The following is a 19,313-nucleotide window of genomic DNA, read 5'->3' as shown; positions in this document are numbered from 1 at the left end:
GTGTCACGTTTATTCAAGAAAGTCACTTGTCTTTTCTTCAATCATAATTTCATCATCTGCGAAATAGACTGATACAAATTATTTAATACAGTGAAATAATGTATAACTCGTAAAGTCCTCTTAAAGAAATTATACCTGTATCTTTTTACCAAGTATCATGGCTCTAGCGTTCAGAACTCTTTACATGAATTGTCAATGTCTTCGCCACATAACCAAACCGGTGAAATGGTGGAACCTTGAAAAACAGTATCCAGTAAGAGTTTTAGCTAGTGGAGTTTGTTATAGTACTAACCATGTATACAAACCTTTAAAAGCGAACGAAGTTAGCTTAACGAAAACAAGTTTAAAACGATATTCAACGCAAAACTGCCCGCCTACTCCTGAACCCCCGAAACAAGGACTCCTACAAAGATTGAAGGTTATGTACAGAGACTATTGGTATGTGGTAGTGCCTGTACACATAGCCACTTCAGCTGTTTGGTTTGGTACCTTCTACTACACCGTAAGAAGGTGAGTGAGAGAACATTAGTTTTTAGGTAATAAGTATTAAAAGATTTATTAAAAGCATGTTTCCATAAACCCTTTTGCGAAAAGCAAGACCATCATTGGGGGATAAACAACTAGAAATCTCTTAGATATGATATTGAGCAGCATTTAACAGAAGTTTTTGTTGAAGTTCATAAACAGGCAACAAGGAACTTAAGTTGTAAGCGTTTACATTACTTTTAGAGTAACAAAAGGAGATATAACTTAAATATGTTAATTGATGCAAAACAATTCCAGCTGTATTTAATCTTTAGCAATCAAGCTTGAAATTGTAGATATATATATCCTGTATTGTATGCATAATAACCTGATGGTTATATTTACAAAAAGTCTCTTATGGTTATATTTCTAAAAATGCAGTATGAGAATTGTATTAATAATTTGTTTTTGGTTTCAGTGGTGTTGATGTTTTGGCTATTCTAGAGTCAATAGGTGTGAGTGAAAGTATTTTAACAACATTGAAAAATTCTGGTGCTGGATACTTTGCACTCGCATTTGCTCTCTACAAACTTGCGACCCCTTTGAGATATGCTGTTACTCTTGGTAATATATATTTGAAAAATCTTATTATATTTACTATCTTAACATATTTTTTTTATTACTAATTCTTTGTTTTTTAAAGGTGGAACAACTTTTGCTATTAGAAGGTTAACAACAATGGGTTTAATCAAACCTGTCCCTTCAAAAGAAAGGCTCAAAGAGCTGTATCAGGAGAAAAAAGATACATTTAAGGATTCCTGTCAGCCATACCGGGATCAAATGCAGCAGAAGGGCAATCGGGTCTTAGATGAAATGAGACGATACAAGCAGGATATTAAAAATAGAGTTAAAAAAATGTAACTAATAAGTTAGGCATAAAATGTCATGAGGATTATGTTGGTGTAACCAAGAACTGGAATTGTACAGTAAACACAGTGATGTGTCCAAGAAGTATGAATTATAAAGAAAAATTATTAAATTTTGAATTATTTATTGTTTTAAAAATATTTAAATATAAAATGTATCCCTTAACAAAATCATTTTATTTTAATATATAAAACATAGCTAGGTATAAAATAATCACATTTCCATCATCAAAATGTACAGATATTAAAACAACTTATAAAAGTATTGTATAAAGTATTGTATGTTGTAAATATTTAAGTACACAACAAGACAGCACATACCTGGAATGTTTGTTAACACACCACTTGTCTTATGTAACTTGTGACCTCATACTTAAAATTAAATTTGTTCAGCAATAATAATTTACAGTGTCTAACTTATATTACACCAGTTAGCTTCACAGGTTTGTTGAATGTATGTTCCTTGTTCTGCTGTAATGCTAACTGGGTGTGCTGTCATGTCCAGTGTTTAAAATTAATAAATGCAAAAAAATATATTTATTCAACACACCATAGCCTAGCAATGAGATTGCTCTTACTAGTAAGCAAATTATAAAATTAGTAATAGGAAGTATGTGGTGGTTTTATAAAGGTTATTTAATTGTATCTTAATGCTGTTCCACATGTTCATAATTTTAACATTTTTATATTAGTTACTGCAATAAAAGTGCATCTAATAAATCAATTCCAGCATTTTACTATAACAAGATTATGGCAATTACATTTATAAAAATTAAATCCAAAAATTGTTACAATTACACATGCATTCAACTTGTAGGGATGTGTATGTATGGTACACATTCGACATAACCCTATTGATATCACAAATTCATAACAGGCAAAATAATTTGTTGGCTCAATAAAATCACATTATGTATATTCTTAAAAACTAAGTTGTAACATTATCATGCTAGTTGCTCTTAAATTATCTCTTATCCTTATATACTATATAACTAAAATGGAACTCAACATTGTAAGAAATAATATTACATCTAATACTTCAGTAGTGCCACTTTCGATTGATATTAATCTAAGGTTACACGACTAAGTATGATGCTAATTTATGATATTTCAATATCATTATGCATAATGTATCTCAACTCTGCTGCCTACTACATCTGTGATTTCATTTGTTAAAGCTACAGCATACAGTCACAATCTTATTAACAATTGAATCAAATGTATGGACTTTCGATTACACAGCTACACCAATGTTCATATAATATTATAGTATCACCAAACACCCTCCAGCCTCCGTGGTTTAGTGGTTAGAGCGATAGGTACACGATCTGGATGTCCAGGTTCGATTCCCAATGGAAACATTGTCGAAATCACTTTGTGAGACTGTCCTTTGTTAAGTAAGGACTTTGCGAGCTTGAATCACTTGATTTTTAGAAGAGTCCCGGCTATTAGCCGTGTAAACGTGGTGGAGTATGCTCCATATATGCTTCGATAGATTGAGGGGAGGCCTGTGCCCAGCAGTGGGACGTATTTATGCTGTTATGTTATCATCAAACACCCGCTTTTATAAAAAACCGGTCCTGTCAAATATTCAGATTATTTAAGTAAACCCTGTTGAAACGGGATAACGCTGGGGAGATGACGTCAAACACCCGCTAACCGTGGGGCAAAAATATGGCAGTTGTGGGCCATAAAAGGATGCGTGAAGAATGAAATGAAAGAAGGATGGATGAAAATGAAGAGAGCGCAAAGGCGGTGTCTTATTGCGAACATTTTAAAGCCCCGCGGGCAGCAAGTATTTGATATTACTAAGATGCTATTCAGTAGCTTTTTTATTTAGCTCAGTAGCTCGCAGCTTAACGGTGTTAGTGTTATAAAAGGCTTCCTTACAAGCAACATGGAGTGTAGCTATCAACAAAATATGTTGTCTTTGTCGATTAAAGTGTTATTACGATGGGCAGTGAGCGAAATAGTTACTGAAGAACGTCAGCTATCCATCGCTAGTATTCAGGGTAGGTGTGTTAACCCATGTACTGGTAGGAGGCGGGCGACAAGTGCGGCGCGGGCGGCTGCCCCGGCCCGCCCGCCGCGCCGATGGTGGCCAGGTGGCACGCGCGGCACATCAGCTTGCCTGCAAATATATAGGGTGTTAGTGACATCGTAACGAAAACTTTGAGGGATGATTCTGAGTTGATATCAGGCGGACCTTCCGTCGGTAAAGTATGGAACTGAAATTTTCATGAATTTACCGACAGGAAATTTCACTTGATATCAACTCAGAATCATGGTCTGAATCATCCTCCTCAGTATTCGGTACGGTGTCACTAACGCTCATACCTACTTGTATGGCTACTGTACTTATACGGAGTGTAAGTGACAACGTAATGAATACCGAGAAGAATGATTCAGCTTATTCTGAGTTAATATCAAGTGGAAATATATGCATGCATTCCGGTTAACACTTTGTAATTCCTTATTTGGTTAGGACATTGCAGGCTGATCGCCCGATTGTCAGAAAGCAAGGCGATCCGTGCTTCAGAGGGCACGTCAAGCTGTCAGCCCCGGCGGCTGTTTACTTATTGGCGGCTCAATATTAACCCTGATACTAGTGATGAGTTCGATCATCGACCTCACACGACACACTAGAGAAGAAGGTGTATTAATTTAATATAATAATAAGCTTGTTTCTATGCTGGATAGAGCGAATGAAAACTTTCAGTTGCTTGTCGTCTCGGGAATTTAAAAGAAAGAGGTGGCGTCGTTTTCAACATTGACCGTTAATGAGCGCTGGGTTAATCACCGTTTACGATAACACCATATCCATCCATTTGCATTTGTATCGAAAGTGTCTTTTGATTACATAATCTCTGCCCAAATAATTAGATACTACAGGTGGGAGTTGTAAACAATGTATGTAGTTCTCACCAGCGAGCGGGTAGCAGCGCTTGTCGGGCTCGTCGGTGAGCTGCATGCCGCATACGCAGCACATGTAGCAGTCCACGTGGAAGTCGCGGTCCATCGACACCACGCGCACTGTCTCGTCCGTGCCTTCCACCGGGGTTATACCTGCGCAAGAACATTATTGTTACATTTAATGTGCAGAAATCAGAATCATTTATTCAACGTAATTATCATGGATAAACTTGATGAAGGTCAATTTTACATTTTTGAATTTACGTCATTTCGCAAGGTGTGAGGAGAAGAAATGACAAGAAACTGCAACAGCAGCAGGATCTTTTAAAAATCAATGAGGGTATACATTACAAGTTATTTAATAACTAAAGGACAACATTAAATACCAGTCATTTTTATCATTTAGGTAGTCATTAATCTTATAAGCTTTTTTACATAAAGTGCATACTGTATTGGTACCGGACCTGTACCAATGAGTTAGTATATTAATTTATCTTAAATGATACGGCTCACCACCTATCGTTAGTCTGTCAAAAATCTCGGTAAGGTGTGGGTACTTAGTTTATCTTGCGATGGATGTACCTCTGACTACTCCAATTGGAATATATCGGTGAGCTTATGTTTATGTTATGTTGATTCAGTAAAAGTTGAGAGCCTAAAGCTCATCAGCGGCTGCGCTGGTGTTCCGCTAAAGTGGAGCAGAGATAGGAGGAATCGACCAATGAGTGGTCGATCCTACCGTGTATTGTATTATAGAACAACCTACAATAGTGGAGTATATTCTAGTTTATTACATTAAAATTGAATTATTACTAATCTACTCTATTTGTTTATAGATCGGCACTATTATATAAATATACGAAAGTCTAGCTATGTGTATAATTAATGCATGCATTGGCTGGGCGCCAGTTATCGGTGTCAACCTACATACACACTTCTGCTTTCTAATGTAAATATACAAAGGAGAAACTGATAGTCATATCAGAACATTTCTATAACACGTAATAGTAATTAAATACATTAGTCAGTAATTCACTTAATTTTCAATAATAAAATTTATGTCCTTGGAATGTAACACATTGGTAACATTTACGTCATCAAACGGCTAGCAATGGCGGCTTTTCATAGGATTGAGCATACCTGGTTTTGTTATACCATGATTCTACATAGCCTGGGGTTTAGGGCGGCCAAGAACTCAAATCTGCTATAGAAGACAATAACAATTAGTACCTTTTCCACAGCTAGCACACTTGGGCGCGAACATGCGATGGTAGTCGTTGACGCAATAGATCTTGTTGTCGACGTCTACGGTGAACGGCACGCCGTCCAGGCACTCGTTGCACACGCAGCAACGGAAGCAGCCCGGGTGGTACGACTTGCCCATCGCTTGCAGGATCTAACAAGTTTACAATACAATACAAATACAGTTTATTGCACCAAAATAAAAAGAAATAATTACAAAAAGACTTTTAACTAAGTACGAATGGCGGCCTTATCGCTTAAAGCGATTACACAGCGGTTTACACAGGTTGTTGGTTACAATGCAGATTTCAAACAGTATTGCAGACGACCGGCATTACTTGCTAAAAATAAAACATTATGATATAAAGATAATTGTCTATTTATCACTTTTTTCTATAGCATAGCATAATTATTTTTTTTATCTTTTTTTTGTTGACTCGACCATTGTAGACGGCGACACGGCTCACCACCTATGACATTGGCCTAACAGAAAGCTTGGTGACATTTGGGTACTTAGTTCATCTTGTGCTGGATGTACCTCTTACTACCCCAATTGGACTATATTTGTGAACATATGTTATGTTGTTTGTTGCATTTTAATCTAACAAGAAATAAGAGTCATTAGTTCTGTGGGTTAGGTAAGCAAAAATCTTGCAGAGCATTCATTCTAAATTAAATATAATGCAATTACAATGTAATGAAATGAAACGTTAGATTCATACATAAACTCACTGAAAAGTTATTTATTACTGCATGATGAATGAGTCATCGCCCAAAGCACGTATAACAAAAGAATCACCAATGAACCATACATTATATTGTTTATCGAACTTTACAGTTTCACTGCCTGTTAGTTCCTTTGTTATAAATTGTGGGAAAAGTAGTTAATAGTTATTGTATCAAAGACGAGAAAGTGCTAACTAGTCTATTAGCCTTGGTGTCATGTTACATTGTTTGTTAACACCTCTGTTCTGTTATAACAACACTCACATAGATAATTTTCTTTCTGAATATATGACATAAACTTACCATTTCCATGATTAAGTGACCGCATATTGCACACTTCTCTGCTGTTTGTTGGAATCCAGAATACTGAAAATTTAATATGTATATAAAATAACAGGTTCATAAAGGTAGTTTATTACACATACTGAACCATATGTAATGGATCATTTACAAGTCTAAATGCGGAAAATAGAGCCCACTGAAATTGAAGTTCAGTGAGGTGAGAGAAGTGAACTTTGTAACATTTTACTATGGTTTGCAGATAGACAGGTTCACAGAGCCACAATTAGACATTAGACATCTTAAAGTAAATATAGGTTTATCCAATCATATTCATCTATGATTCATGAACTTTGTAGTGGAAAGTTACCAGCACATCACCCAAATACACCGTTTATATGTAAAGTAAACAAAAGATATTTCCATAAAGGTCAGGAATAAAACTTGATATACTAACCAAATAGTCTTCTTCACAGTAGACTTTTCCATGTACATTATAAAAGGCCTTGCCCCGTAGAGCACGACCACACGAGCAGCAAATAAAGCAGTTGGTATGATACAGGTTGCCCATTGCTTGGCAGGCCTGCCCGGCTCCTGTCACTCCTGCTCCACAGGTGTGGCAGATGCCTGAAGGGGACAAACCATAGGTTATTTTAAGGTATATCTTTCCTTGTATTTTTTGATGTGATTTAAGGTTAAAAGTAAGAAAGAAAAGACTATTCATAAACATTAAGAAAATAGGTAAAATATTAATGAACTTAGACAATCTTACCAAAATATTCCCCTTCCTCATCTTGTCTTTCCATTTCTTCTTCAAGCTGTCTAGTAAGTTCTTCAATTTTACGTTGAGCCTCACTGGGACCACTTGGCCGAGGAGGGGTGATACTGTATGGAAGCAGACTCTTGCCTCTACCACCAGAGCCACGGGAGCCCCCTGATACTTGAGATACTGAGCTAGGTGTAGGACTAGGTGCTGGGGACTGAGCAGGGGAACATAGGGATGTCAATCCAGACACTAAATTCCTCGATCCAATTGATTCTGAACCTATAGACACATTGTCTTTGTTGGCTGCAGCTACCAGAGCAGCTGTTGAACCCCCTGTCATGCACACATAGTCAGAACCATTAGCGTCATCCACTATCTGCATTCTACTTCCAACTGCAGGCTTTGCAGTATACGCACCATTCATTATTGGAGGCTTTTCTTTACCAATACTATTATTTCCAATATTTGGTTTAGGATGGAAAAATTTTGGACTGGAAGTTGCTGCTTGAACCTCTGTAGCTATATTTGCTTTAGGTCTCTGGGCACTTGGAGCTATAGATGCATATATAGCTTGTGAAGGCACTGTTACTACTTTGTTATCAAATGCAAGTGAGGTGTCATTCTTTAGTAGTGCACTGACATCTGTGTATTTTGGAGGAGCAGACTTCATTACTGTGTAATCACTACTCTGGTTGTCCTGACCTGCATGGTATGGAGGTGGAGGTGGAGCTTTATCTAATTTTACTTTTTCACTCATTACCATCTGTGCAACATGCCTATTGGTACTAGTATTAGGTACTTGAGGTCCAGGTACTGAACCTTGCTGTATAAAACGTTGATCAGTATTTGGCTGGATCTTATAATCATTCTTTTTGTCATTATCAGAACAGAGCATGTTTTCGTAAACAGAAGGGATTAGTTTAGGTTTGCTGTTAACTGGCACCTGTGGCTGAGCTTTGCTGTAGCGGGTGTCGTAATAACCGTCGGAGGCGGGCGGAGGTGGTCCCGACTGGTACAGCTGGTGGTAGTACGGGGGTTGCGGGGAGCGCTGCTCGCCGTAGTAATCAATGTTTTCATACACAGGTGGTGGATACTGAGTGGGATTTGCAGGAATTTCGTACAAATCTTCAGTTTGATAGCTGAGTGATCGTTGTGATATAGAGTCGATAGATCTTGTCGGACTGGAGGGTAACGCTGCAGTGTTGATGTCTCGCTTGTTGAGCGAAGCTATCGTCTCTACACGCTTGGGTGTCGCGAACTTGGAGGCCGCTATGACGTTTGACCGTTCATAAAAGCTATAGTCCTGCCGATTGTTTTGGGTGTTGTCTAGTACGAAACTCTCTATCGCCCCCACAGGCCGGGATTTGCCGAGCGAGCTGGTATTGGTCGTTCCAACCCCTCGCGCCTGCTCAGTACCATCCTCATCTTTGTTGGATAATTTCAAATCTTGCAGTCCTAAAATGCAGCGTTGTTCTTCCGCATTATTTCTTCTTGAAGGATCCATACTGTGTGTAAGATTTGATATCAAAGGTGGCAAAAAATTGTAATCACTATAAAAAACTCGTCAAATGATTCATAATTTTATGTTCACAAACTCCATTCATCAACAAAACATCGCTTATTGAATGTTTTTTTTTATATTTTCAATAAAACTGTAGGTTTGGAATGTTGACTTTTAATCGCTTTAAGTGATGTATCTATAGTTGTCGATAAAAAAACCGGTAACCATTCATTCATTTACTTTCTTTGATTGGCCTAAAATTATTCAAGCCAAACAAAAAAAAAACTTTGCTCGTCGGTCATTTCATTTGGCTCAATCATTCATTCGCCATTTTGTTTCTTGCGGCGTACGTTGCATGTGTTACGTTTCATTACGTGAAAATGTGTAATTTTTAATAAACATAGCAAAGTAACAACAGCAATTGAGTTGTAATTTGAATATTGTCGAATATAAGTAATCGTCTTCACGATGTATGATACTGAAGACGATCAATATGAGGAGGAAGATGTGGAAGAAATATCTTCAGAGCTCTGGCAGGAAGCCTGTTGGATTGTCATCAACGCATACTTTGATGAAAAAGGTTTGGTACGACAGCAGCTCGATAGTTTCGATGAATTTATTCAAATGTCTGTGCAGCGCATTGTCGAAGATTCGCCACCAATCGAATTGCAGGCTGAAGCTCAACATTCATCCGGTGAAATTGAAACACCGCCGAAATACCTGCTGAAGTTTGATCAAATTTATTTGTCCAAACCGACACATTGGGAAAAAGATGGTGCACCGTCTCCTATGATGCCTAATGAAGCCCGACTTCGGAATTTGACATATTCCGCACCTCTTTACGTAGACATAACAAAAACTATTGTTAAAGAAAATGAGGATCCTATTGAGACACAACATCAGAAGACCTTTATAGGCAAGATTCCAATTATGTTGAGATCCACATACTGTTTATTAAGCAATTTAACTGACAGAGATTTAACTGAATTGAATGAATGCCCCCTGGATCCTGGTGGCTACTTTATTATCAACGGCTCTGAAAAAGTTTTAATTGCCCAAGAGAAAATGGCAACCAATACAGTGTATGTATTTAGTATGAAGGATGGAAAATATGCATACAAAACAGAAATTCGTTCTTGCCTTGAACATAGTTCAAGGCCCACATCTACACTATGGGTGAACATGATGGCCCGTGGTGGGCAAAATATGAAGAAATCAGCTATCGGGCAAAGAATTATTGCCATTGTCCCTTATATCAAACAAGAAATCCCTATTATGATTGTATTCCGAGCTCTTGGTTTTGTAGCTGATAGAGACATCTTGGAACACATTATTTATGACTTTGATGATCCTGAAATGATGGAAATGGTGAAACCATCTCTTGATGAGGCCTTTGTCATTCAAGAACAGAATGTTGCATTGAATTTTATTGGTGCTCGTGGAGCACGCCCTGGTGTGACAAAAGAGAAGCGTATTAAATATGCTAGAGAAATTCTACAGAAAGAAATGTTACCACATGTGGGTGTGTCAGACTTTTGTGAAACTAAAAAGGCCTACTTTTTAGGATACATGGTGCACAGATTATTGCTAGCTGCTTTAGGTCGTAGAGAATTAGATGACCGTGATCACTATGGTAATAAAAGATTGGATTTGGCAGGACCTTTGTTGGCCTTTTTATTCAGAGGTTTGTTTAAGAATTTGTTGAAGGAAGTCAGAATGTATGCCCAAAAGTTCATTGACAGAGGAAAAGATTTTAATCTTGAATTGGCCATCAAAACAAAGATCATTACAGATGGACTGCGGTATTCATTGGCTACAGGTAACTGGGGTGATCAGAAGAAAGCTCATCAAGCCCGAGCTGGAGTGTCTCAGGTGTTGAATAGACTTACCTTTGCATCAACATTGTCACATTTACGACGCGTAAACTCACCTATAGGACGTGACGGTAAACTGGCTAAACCACGTCAATTGCATAACACATTGTGGGGCATGATATGTCCAGCTGAAACTCCAGAGGGTGCTGCTGTTGGCCTTGTAAAGAACCTAGCCCTGATGGCTTACATTTCTGTAGGAAGTCAACCATCTCCCATTTTAGAGTTTTTGGAGGAGTGGTCAATGGAAAATCTAGAAGAAATTGCTCCCTCTGCTATTGCTGATGCCACAAAAATATTTGTCAATGGGTGTTGGGTTGGTATCCACAGAGATCCTGAACAGCTCATGGCAACCTTAAGAAAACTGAGACGTCAAATGGACATCATTGTGTCAGAAGTCAGCATGATTCGTGACATCAGAGACAGGGAAATCAGAATTTATACAGATGCTGGCAGAATCTGCCGACCCTTACTCATTGTTGAAAATGGAGCCCTGTTGTTAAAGAAAAAACATATTGACAATCTTAAAGAACGAGATTACAACAATTATGGCTGGCAAAACTTGGTAGCTAGTGGTGTAGTGGAATACATTGACACTCTAGAAGAAGAAACAGTGATGATTGCTATGAGTCCTGATGACCTTGCTCAAGTGAAAGAGTATGCTTATTGCACTACTTACACACATTGTGAAATTCACCCAGCTATGATACTGGGTGTCTGTGCATCAATTATTCCATTCCCTGATCACAACCAAAGTCCCAGAAACACCTATCAAAGTGCTATGGGTAAGCAAGCTATGGGAGTTTACATTACTAATTTCCATGTGAGAATGGACACACTTGCTCATGTGTTGTACTATCCACACAAACCCCTGGTTACTACACGATCCATGGAATACTTACGATTCAGAGAACTGCCTGCAGGTATTAATTCCATTGTTGCTATTCTATGCTACACTGGATATAATCAAGAAGACAGTGTTATCTTGAATGCTTCTGCTGTAGAAAGAGGGTTCTTCAGGTCTGTTTTTTACCGCTCTTATAAAGATTCTGAATCCAAGAGAGTTGGAGATCAAGAGGAACAATTTGAAAAGCCCACAAGGCAAACCTGTCAGGGCATGCGTAATGCACTGTATGACAAACTGGATGAAGATGGTATTATTGCACCTGGAATCAGAGTGTCTGGTGATGATGTGGTTATTGGAAAAACAATTACCCTACCTGAAAATGATGATGAATTGGAAGGAACCACAAAACGCTATTCAAAACGTGACGCATCCACTTTCTTGCGTAACAGCGAAACTGGTATTGTGGACCAGGTTATGTTGACACTGAATAGTGAGGGATATAAGTTTTGCAAAATTCGTGTGAGATCCGTGCGTATTCCTCAAATTGGAGATAAGTTTGCTTCTCGTCACGGACAAAAAGGTACCTGCGGTATTCAATACAGACAAGAAGATATGCCTTTTACTTGCGAGGGATTAACACCCGACATCATTATTAATCCTCACGCTATCCCCTCTCGTATGACAATTGGTCACTTGATTGAATGTATTCAGGGGAAAGTGTCTTCTAACAAAGGCGAGATTGGCGATGCTACACCATTTAATGACGCTGTAAATGTACAGAAAATATCATCGCTATTGCAAGAATATGGATACCATCTACGTGGTAATGAAGTAATGTACAATGGACATACTGGCCGAAAAATAAACGCACAAGTATTCTTGGGACCTACATATTACCAGCGTCTTAAGCATATGGTCGACGACAAAATTCACTCTAGAGCTAGAGGCCCCGTGCAGATTTTAGTTAGACAACCTATGGAAGGCAGAGCCAGGGATGGCGGGCTACGTTTTGGTGAGATGGAACGTGATTGTCAAATTGCTCATGGAGCAGCTCAATTCTTGCGAGAGCGTCTTTTCGAAGTATCCGATCCGTATCGCATCCATGTTTGCAATTTCTGCGGGTTGATAGCGATTGCCAACTTACGAAATAATACGTTTGAATGCAAAGGATGCAGAAACAAAACACAAATATCGCAGATTCGACTGCCGTATGCTGCTAAACTGCTGTTCCAAGAACTCATGTCTATGAATATCGCCCCACGGTTGATGGTAGTTAATTAAGATTAGTAAATAAGTTAAATGTATCAATGTATTGAGATGATGTTACACACATTTTTCAAATTAAAGTCTTTTAACATTTTATATGACTTTTATTATCACAAATCGACAACATTAAATGCAACTTAACACAACAATCACAATACAAAAGTGTACAATTAATCCTCCTTACTTTAATAAAATTTATAAAATATCAAATGCATTGATCAACTTTAATTCTATAAATTGAGGTATATTTTATTTATTGGAAGTGCTTGATTATTGATCGTTCTCAACAACATGGTTTTATCCTGCATCTGAGACATAAATAAATTAAAAAACCTACTTTATGTACACCTTGTATGTAGGTATAACGACAATAAATTAATGACTTACATGTTTCAAAAACACATAATAATAAATTAATAAAAACTGTCAATCATAATGGCTGATGGCGTGTGATCGAAATCGTATGTTATTTCATAAAGATAACTCTGTAAACACAAAGACACTGTTTGCGATAAACATTAGAATTGGGAAGGACTTATCTTGGTAACTGATGTATGCGAGTGACATCAGATCGTTGACTTAATCTAAGGATAAATTATGCATACTTAATATCAGTTTCAATAGAGCAAGAGAGCTTTTTATTTTCTCCTAGGAATGAACCAAGAATATGTAAATTAAGTACTTACTAAATGCTCCGGCATCGCACGTGCACATTTAGGATACTAGTGAGAAAAGTACTGGAATATTTGCCGTGCATAGCTTACAATTTAGTTAACATAAGTAAGGGGAAAAGTTTTGAAGTGTGCACCAATTATTCTTACATCATACTGTACAACTTACGTATCTATCGCATGCCGAGATGGTGCAGTGCATAGGCATTGCGCTAGTAACGGCAGTAATTATAATTATACATAACATTGGACGTTTTCGGCATATCGATCGTGATTAATCATAACGTGCCACTCACGCCAGAATTAGTTGGCAATGACTCGTATGCCGTCAATCTTGGTATTAAAAATCGTAAAAGCATTTGCACAAATTAGATTCAGCGCGAAGGAGGCAGTGCTTGCTGATGTTCTTCGTTCTCGTCCTCTTTGGGCCGACTCCATTTTATCATAGTTTCTGGTGAGCGATACAGGAACACTAGCTTTGCGAACAAGTCTTCTTCAAGTGCAAGCTCGAGAGCCTCTCGCACCTAGAAATAGCCCAAAAATTAATTAGAATAAATTAATTATTAGGTGTCTACGAATTACAATATAAGTAAGGAAACAAATAAGAAACGTTACCAAATAGATGTCTAAGCAGAGTTGCAAGACCCGATCGACGTTTGGCAAGTCGTCGAACATGATCTTGGTGTAGATTCCGGAGAAGAATCCGCGGATCACGCGGGAGGCCAGGAATACGAATGTGGTGTACAATCCGATGATTCTGAAATGAATCCCCCATAGGAATTAACAAGCACGAAGAAAGTTCTTCCAGCTACCTAGTTTCAAGTCCCAACCCAATGGAAAACTTTTATAGGCAACAAGATTAGGTAACAAGCATTTAAAACTAAAACTCTTAATTGGAATAAGGTGTGATTGTTCTATACTATACTTATGTAAATAAAGGAACTTACCCGCCTCCAGATATGAAATTAAGAGTTTCAGGGAAGAGTTTATCGTTGAACGTGTACATGACGAGCATGTCGCAGTTGTTCAATGGCAGCGCCGCTAGTTGGTCCTGCAAATAGTTTCATGATATTAGCGCCGATTCCGACGAACACCTAATTTTAAGTAATATCCACCATCCGCAGGTGTTTGCCAGATAAACATGCACCAGTTAGCGGTGTCTACGCATTAGATTGTTCTTTTTTCATTCTGTGAATTTATTTACGAACACAAACTGAACGCATTTGACTCATCCAATGACTTCTGACATGACATGATTTCAACGATATCTGTGAACTTATTGAATAAAAGCTAGCAAAACACTTACCGAGTCTGAACACTTTTCTCGCACCCGCCAATACATGGAGTTCCTATTTCTTTCCAGCCGCAGTTGAACGTTGCGGTAAAGGCGCGTATCTTCGATCACAAAAGGATCTACAATAAAAACATGATAACTTCTGCTCTAAATAAATGTATTTTAAATACAAAAACATTATAAAATAATACGCACCCTCATCGAAGCCAGTAGACGGCATCAGTTGGTAAGCTGGTTTCGCGGTGCCTTTATTGAACACTTTCAAAAACTTCGGGAATAACGTTTCCACGTTCAACCTGTAGGACGAAGCCAGTATCAATTTAATACTACCTCTTTGGAAACTTCAGAAAGATAAAGAGCTAAACTTTGACAACTACATACGAGTAGTCGTAATATGAGAACTATGTAATAAAGAATATTTGAATTGACAATCAGAAATAACCTAACTGCTGTTTATTTGTGCATCTAATTAGATGTGTTTATGCGTTTCAGTGGGTGACGTCCTTACCAAGTATCTGGAGCAGACGTGTTGACAAGCATCTTATAGAGCGTCTCTCGCTCGGGATTCCTGTGGCCAGCTACATACGCCGGTAGTTCCACCTCTCGATGATCCTCTATAGTCGGCGGGTTCTGAGCAGTATTGCTTGGATGCGTTATCACGAAAGTGAATTTCACTTTCAGAGTCGCATCTGAAAATGAAATGTTGTCATTATACTCATACTCATTTTTATGTTCGAGTTCTGATGCTAAAATGTAGGAGTTTTGGTTCCGACCGTACAAAGCAAAGCGTTGTAAATACTGAACGGGCCAATTGGGACGGACACCAAAAAAGCGGCACTTCCTTCTACACATTTTTCCGATCTGGAATATTGCAGGACGCAATAGAAGTCGAATAATTGGAATAAATAGAATTGGAGCATTTCGCTCTTAGGAAACTAATATCAAGAGTGGTAAAAGATGTCAAAGTCTGCGTATTTTACGGGCCCTTGGAGTTCCATACTTAACAATTATTTACGTAATAGTTAGTAATCGGGACATAGCCTGTAGACATTCCGTCGTTTAAAATTTTAACTGATTAACTTCACTTACTCGACTCGGCCTCCATCTCGAGGCGGTCCAGCTCTGGTGGCGAGATCTCCCACTTCATGGTGGAGTTGGGGTTGATAGTTACAACCGCCACATCGTTGTATATATAGTTGGAGAGGAACGTCTGCGCCGTGCGGTCGCGCGCGTACATGTTGCTCAGCTGCGCGTAGTCTTGTTCTGTAAATCTGCGGGATAGAGTCAACGGTAGAATGACACCTGGTGGTTGCATTACGTTAGTGACTAGCTTTTGCTACCGGTATAAAATTATGAATAGGAAGGTGATTCTCCGCCCTGCACCAATCCGTAGCTAGATTTGCCTCTGGGTGTTACTTTAATCTTAAATGGCCGTAAACCGCTAAAGAGCAAGGTGGAGCGCCCGTAATGAGATTTTTGTGTAGAATCCGGGGTCACCCACAAGTCAAGTGATAGGCTAGGTTTTAGTGTTATAAACTGACTAACATGTACGAATATTTTGATGAGAGTGGAAGAAGCAAAAGTGGTGTTAGGATCGTAGTAATTGGAATTCCGTAAAAACTCTGCCTACGTCAATGGGGGATAGAATATGTTCTTACGTTTTACTACTGACGACCTCGAATTTCATCAAGCAGACTGGTTTGAATGCTATTTTAATAACTGTCATGTGGTGTAGGCGACTTACAAATAAGCTCCGGTTCCGGCCATATGAGGCATGCCTATTATAAGTGACGGCAAAAAAAAAAAACAACTTACAAATCAATATTGTGCGATTGCGCCGACATCTGGTATACGGGGAGGAACGGTCCGATGCGGATCTTCACTGTCACGTCGGTCGGTGGGTTCGGCTCTCCGACCTGGGAACAATGTTTTCTTATACTCATAGATAGTGCAAGAGATCTACAGTGCAAGAATATCATCTGACGACAACTGAAATACTGTTGTGTTATTGGTTTATTTCTTCGGCAGAGAATAGGTACGAGTATAATCCGCGGCGTATAAGTTGAACAATGACCTTGAATGTGCTGTAACAAATTGTTGAGTCTCAATCGAAGTGTGGTACGAGGAGAGACACGAGGGGCAGCGCGTTATCAAGACAATCAGAGACCCTATCTGCGTAGACGACCACTATATTTGTTCAACTTATATGCCGCGGATTATAATACGTTCTATAAAAGACATGATCACTACTGCAGAGCCTTAGGGCCTCTGAACCAAATCACACGTAGTCTCGCGATACGGATCAACTTAAACTGGACGGATTATACAAGTTTGTAGAACGTTCTACCGTAAGATGGTCTGGCCCGCTCAACGCAGAGGACAGTCTTACCGTGTTGCCGAACGCGAAGAACACGAGCGGGAACCAGATGATGGCGATGACGAAGGCGAGCACGCTGCCTCCCAGCAGGTACTTGGCGATGGTGGACTTCTTGACACCGCGCGGCTGGGGGAATTCGTCCTCCACGTACCGAGAACACTACCGAATAAAACATTAAATAAATAATGAGCCATTTACTAAATAATCGTGTACCAATTTACGTCACAGATGGGATTCTGGTCAGACGTGAATCTATTTTTAATAAAAAGAAATCACCTGTAAAGCTTCATGCGAGTATAATTAATGTTTGTTCAGTCCGCAGCCAATTTAAACTGATAATTTTCCACGATATTAATATGGCTTGAATCTATTTTAACTAATTTCCTACCCAAGAGGCCCATAACACTCGCGGCATTATATGGCCAACGACATTCTTTGAATAAAAACCTTACCTTACGGTTAATCATTCTCCGCAACGGGTGCCACCTACCCTCACTACGTTACTGAAGTAAATATTGTAAAGACTGTCCGGAGATCTGGCAGCATGGTCTTATGATCATAGCCTTAAGTGGACGAATAAAAAATAAATCGTTACCTACCTTGAGTAAGAAGACATTAGCGAATATGTCTTCCATCTTGAGCCAGTCCATGAGCGTCATCGACGTGTCCGTCCATATCCAGTCCATGAGCGTGCGCAACTCGAACACGAACGGTACCGCCATGAACCTACAAAGTTGCATATCAACACTTACATTAACTTAAGGCATAGGCAGAGCTTTATCTAGTATAGCGGTGTGTATCATATCCGCGATAGACTACCGACAGAGCACAATTTATCGCCGAAACAGCACAATAAGCGCCAACATAGTCTGCCTAAAAAGTAAATAAATTAATAAATAAAAGATGTAAGTAGTAAGTAACAACGCTTCAACGAGCTTTCTGTTAGACCAAAGCGATAGATAACGGCCGAGCCAACTGTGTTAGTGAAAATTGCATTTTAAGATAAATTAATACTTCATTGTCGCGGGTCCGATACCGGGGTTCGAACCGGGGCACACACAGGACCACAGAGACATTTAAGTTTAAGGTATTTATTCTACGGGCATAGCTGACTGAAATAAATGGATTGGTATTCTCTTCTCTATGTGTTTGTCTTTGGGATGCACAACGACAACTCCCAACCCGCTTAGTGTAAGACAATTTGATCGTGTAGGTACTAGGTTCAAGATAAAAAGTAACTGATTTGACTAATCGGAAACTAGCCTACTGCAGATAATATTGCCATGCACAATCTCGATATGTCGATCTCAAATCACTCACCCTCTAAAGAAGACCATGTTGAGGAACCGATAGGACTTGCAGAGGAAGTTGCCGATGATGCGGCGCGGGTACCCGCAGCGGATCTGATACGCCGACAGCAGGAGGTAGATGCACTTCACCATGTACCACATTGGCGGCGGCGGTAGCGTGTTGAATGTCCTGGTGACCGATGAATCGTTTATATGTTTTATATCATACCGTTCATCATATTATCTTAGAACTTTTGTGCTAAAAGTAGCTACTTTATTTTTGATCATTACAGTACTCTGATTGAATATCAAGATTCTATTAGAGATCAATATTTTTTAATTTACTTTAACACGTTCACTGTGTATCTGAAAATTAGATATCAAACCGTCAAGTGCAATGTTATTTTTCGATAAACACATTGGAATTTGTGTACACAGACACATTAAGGCAAGAAATATGTGCCCCACATATGGGACATGCACGTATGAGTTTCAAATTGATTGCTTCATATGTGGTTCATACACAGTGAACGTGTTAAGTAAGGGATCTTATTATGTTCTCTCAAATATGATGGTATAATACGGTGAATCATATCCATATCCGCGCTGTGTGTCTTGCTGCAGGCACAAGTTACTACGGGACACGGTAAGAACGATTTTTTCTGTGTCTTCTTCTTCTATCGTGTGGGTTGTGAGGTGGATTACCAACGTCATCAACCCTGGTGTCAGGGTTACTATTGAGCCGCCAAAGGCCTCTGACATGACTCATGTAACGACTACGTACATACATCAGTACGTAGTAACTGGGACCAACGGCTTAACGTCCTTCCGAAGCACGGATCGTTTTACTTTCGGACAATCAGGTGATCAGCCTGTGATA

The 19,313-nt window shown here is 39.0% G+C and overlaps 4 protein-coding genes across 4 annotated transcripts in view; 2 read left to right on the top strand and 2 right to left on the bottom strand.

Moving 5' to 3' along the window:
• The first annotated feature begins 2 nt into the window (after positions 1-2).
• Positions 3-2,115, top strand: LOC126367848 (protein FAM210A). The gene is made up of 3 exons (XM_050011624.1): positions 3-510; positions 944-1,089; positions 1,169-2,115. Exons 1-3 carry the CDS (start codon positions 158-160, stop codon positions 1,384-1,386), a joined length of 717 nt encoding a protein of 238 aa, XP_049867581.1. The 5' UTR covers positions 3-157; the 3' UTR covers positions 1,387-2,115.
• A 133-nt stretch (positions 2,116-2,248) lies between these two features.
• LOC126367799 (LIM domain-containing protein jub) lies at positions 2,249-8,958 on the bottom strand. The gene is made up of 6 exons (XM_050011551.1): positions 7,324-8,958; positions 7,009-7,178; positions 6,576-6,638; positions 5,535-5,700; positions 4,317-4,457; positions 2,249-3,522 (listed from the first exon to the last, which is right to left on the bottom strand). Exons 1-6 carry the CDS (start codon positions 8,819-8,821, stop codon positions 3,413-3,415), a joined length of 2,148 nt encoding a protein of 715 aa, XP_049867508.1. The 5' UTR covers positions 8,822-8,958; the 3' UTR covers positions 2,249-3,412.
• Positions 8,959-9,131: 173 nt separating this feature from the next.
• Positions 9,132-12,896, top strand: LOC126367784 (DNA-directed RNA polymerase II subunit RPB2). Its single transcript, XM_050011527.1, has one exon. It carries the CDS (start codon positions 9,287-9,289, stop codon positions 12,815-12,817), a length of 3,531 nt encoding a protein of 1,176 aa, XP_049867484.1. The 5' UTR covers positions 9,132-9,286; the 3' UTR covers positions 12,818-12,896.
• Positions 12,886-19,313, bottom strand: part of LOC126367866 (piezo-type mechanosensitive ion channel component) — a 56,215-nt gene continuing 49,787 nt past the window's right edge. Inside the window, exons 45-55 of the mRNA XM_050011648.1 lie at positions 18,465-18,623; positions 17,744-17,870; positions 17,157-17,303; positions 16,583-16,683; positions 15,857-16,038; positions 15,276-15,456; positions 14,963-15,063; positions 14,780-14,886; positions 14,421-14,524; positions 14,089-14,230; positions 12,886-13,997 (exon numbers count right to left, since the gene is read on the bottom strand). Of these exons, the coding sequence (XP_049867605.1) occupies positions 13,848-13,997; positions 14,089-14,230; positions 14,421-14,524; positions 14,780-14,886; positions 14,963-15,063; positions 15,276-15,456; positions 15,857-16,038; positions 16,583-16,683; positions 17,157-17,303; positions 17,744-17,870; positions 18,465-18,623 (1,501 nt within the window). The 3' untranslated portion in view covers positions 12,886-13,847. The remainder of the gene's footprint in view (positions 13,998-14,088; positions 14,231-14,420; positions 14,525-14,779; positions 14,887-14,962; positions 15,064-15,275; positions 15,457-15,856; positions 16,039-16,582; positions 16,684-17,156; positions 17,304-17,743; positions 17,871-18,464; positions 18,624-19,313) is intronic.

Source organism: Pectinophora gossypiella, chromosome 1, assembly GCF_024362695.1.
Source record: "Pectinophora gossypiella chromosome 1, ilPecGoss1.1, whole genome shotgun sequence".
NCBI lineage: Eukaryota > Metazoa > Arthropoda > Insecta > Lepidoptera > Gelechiidae > Pectinophora > Pectinophora gossypiella.
The sequence above is the reverse complement of the archived record's forward strand: the minus strand, read 5'-3'. Positions and strand labels throughout refer to the sequence as shown.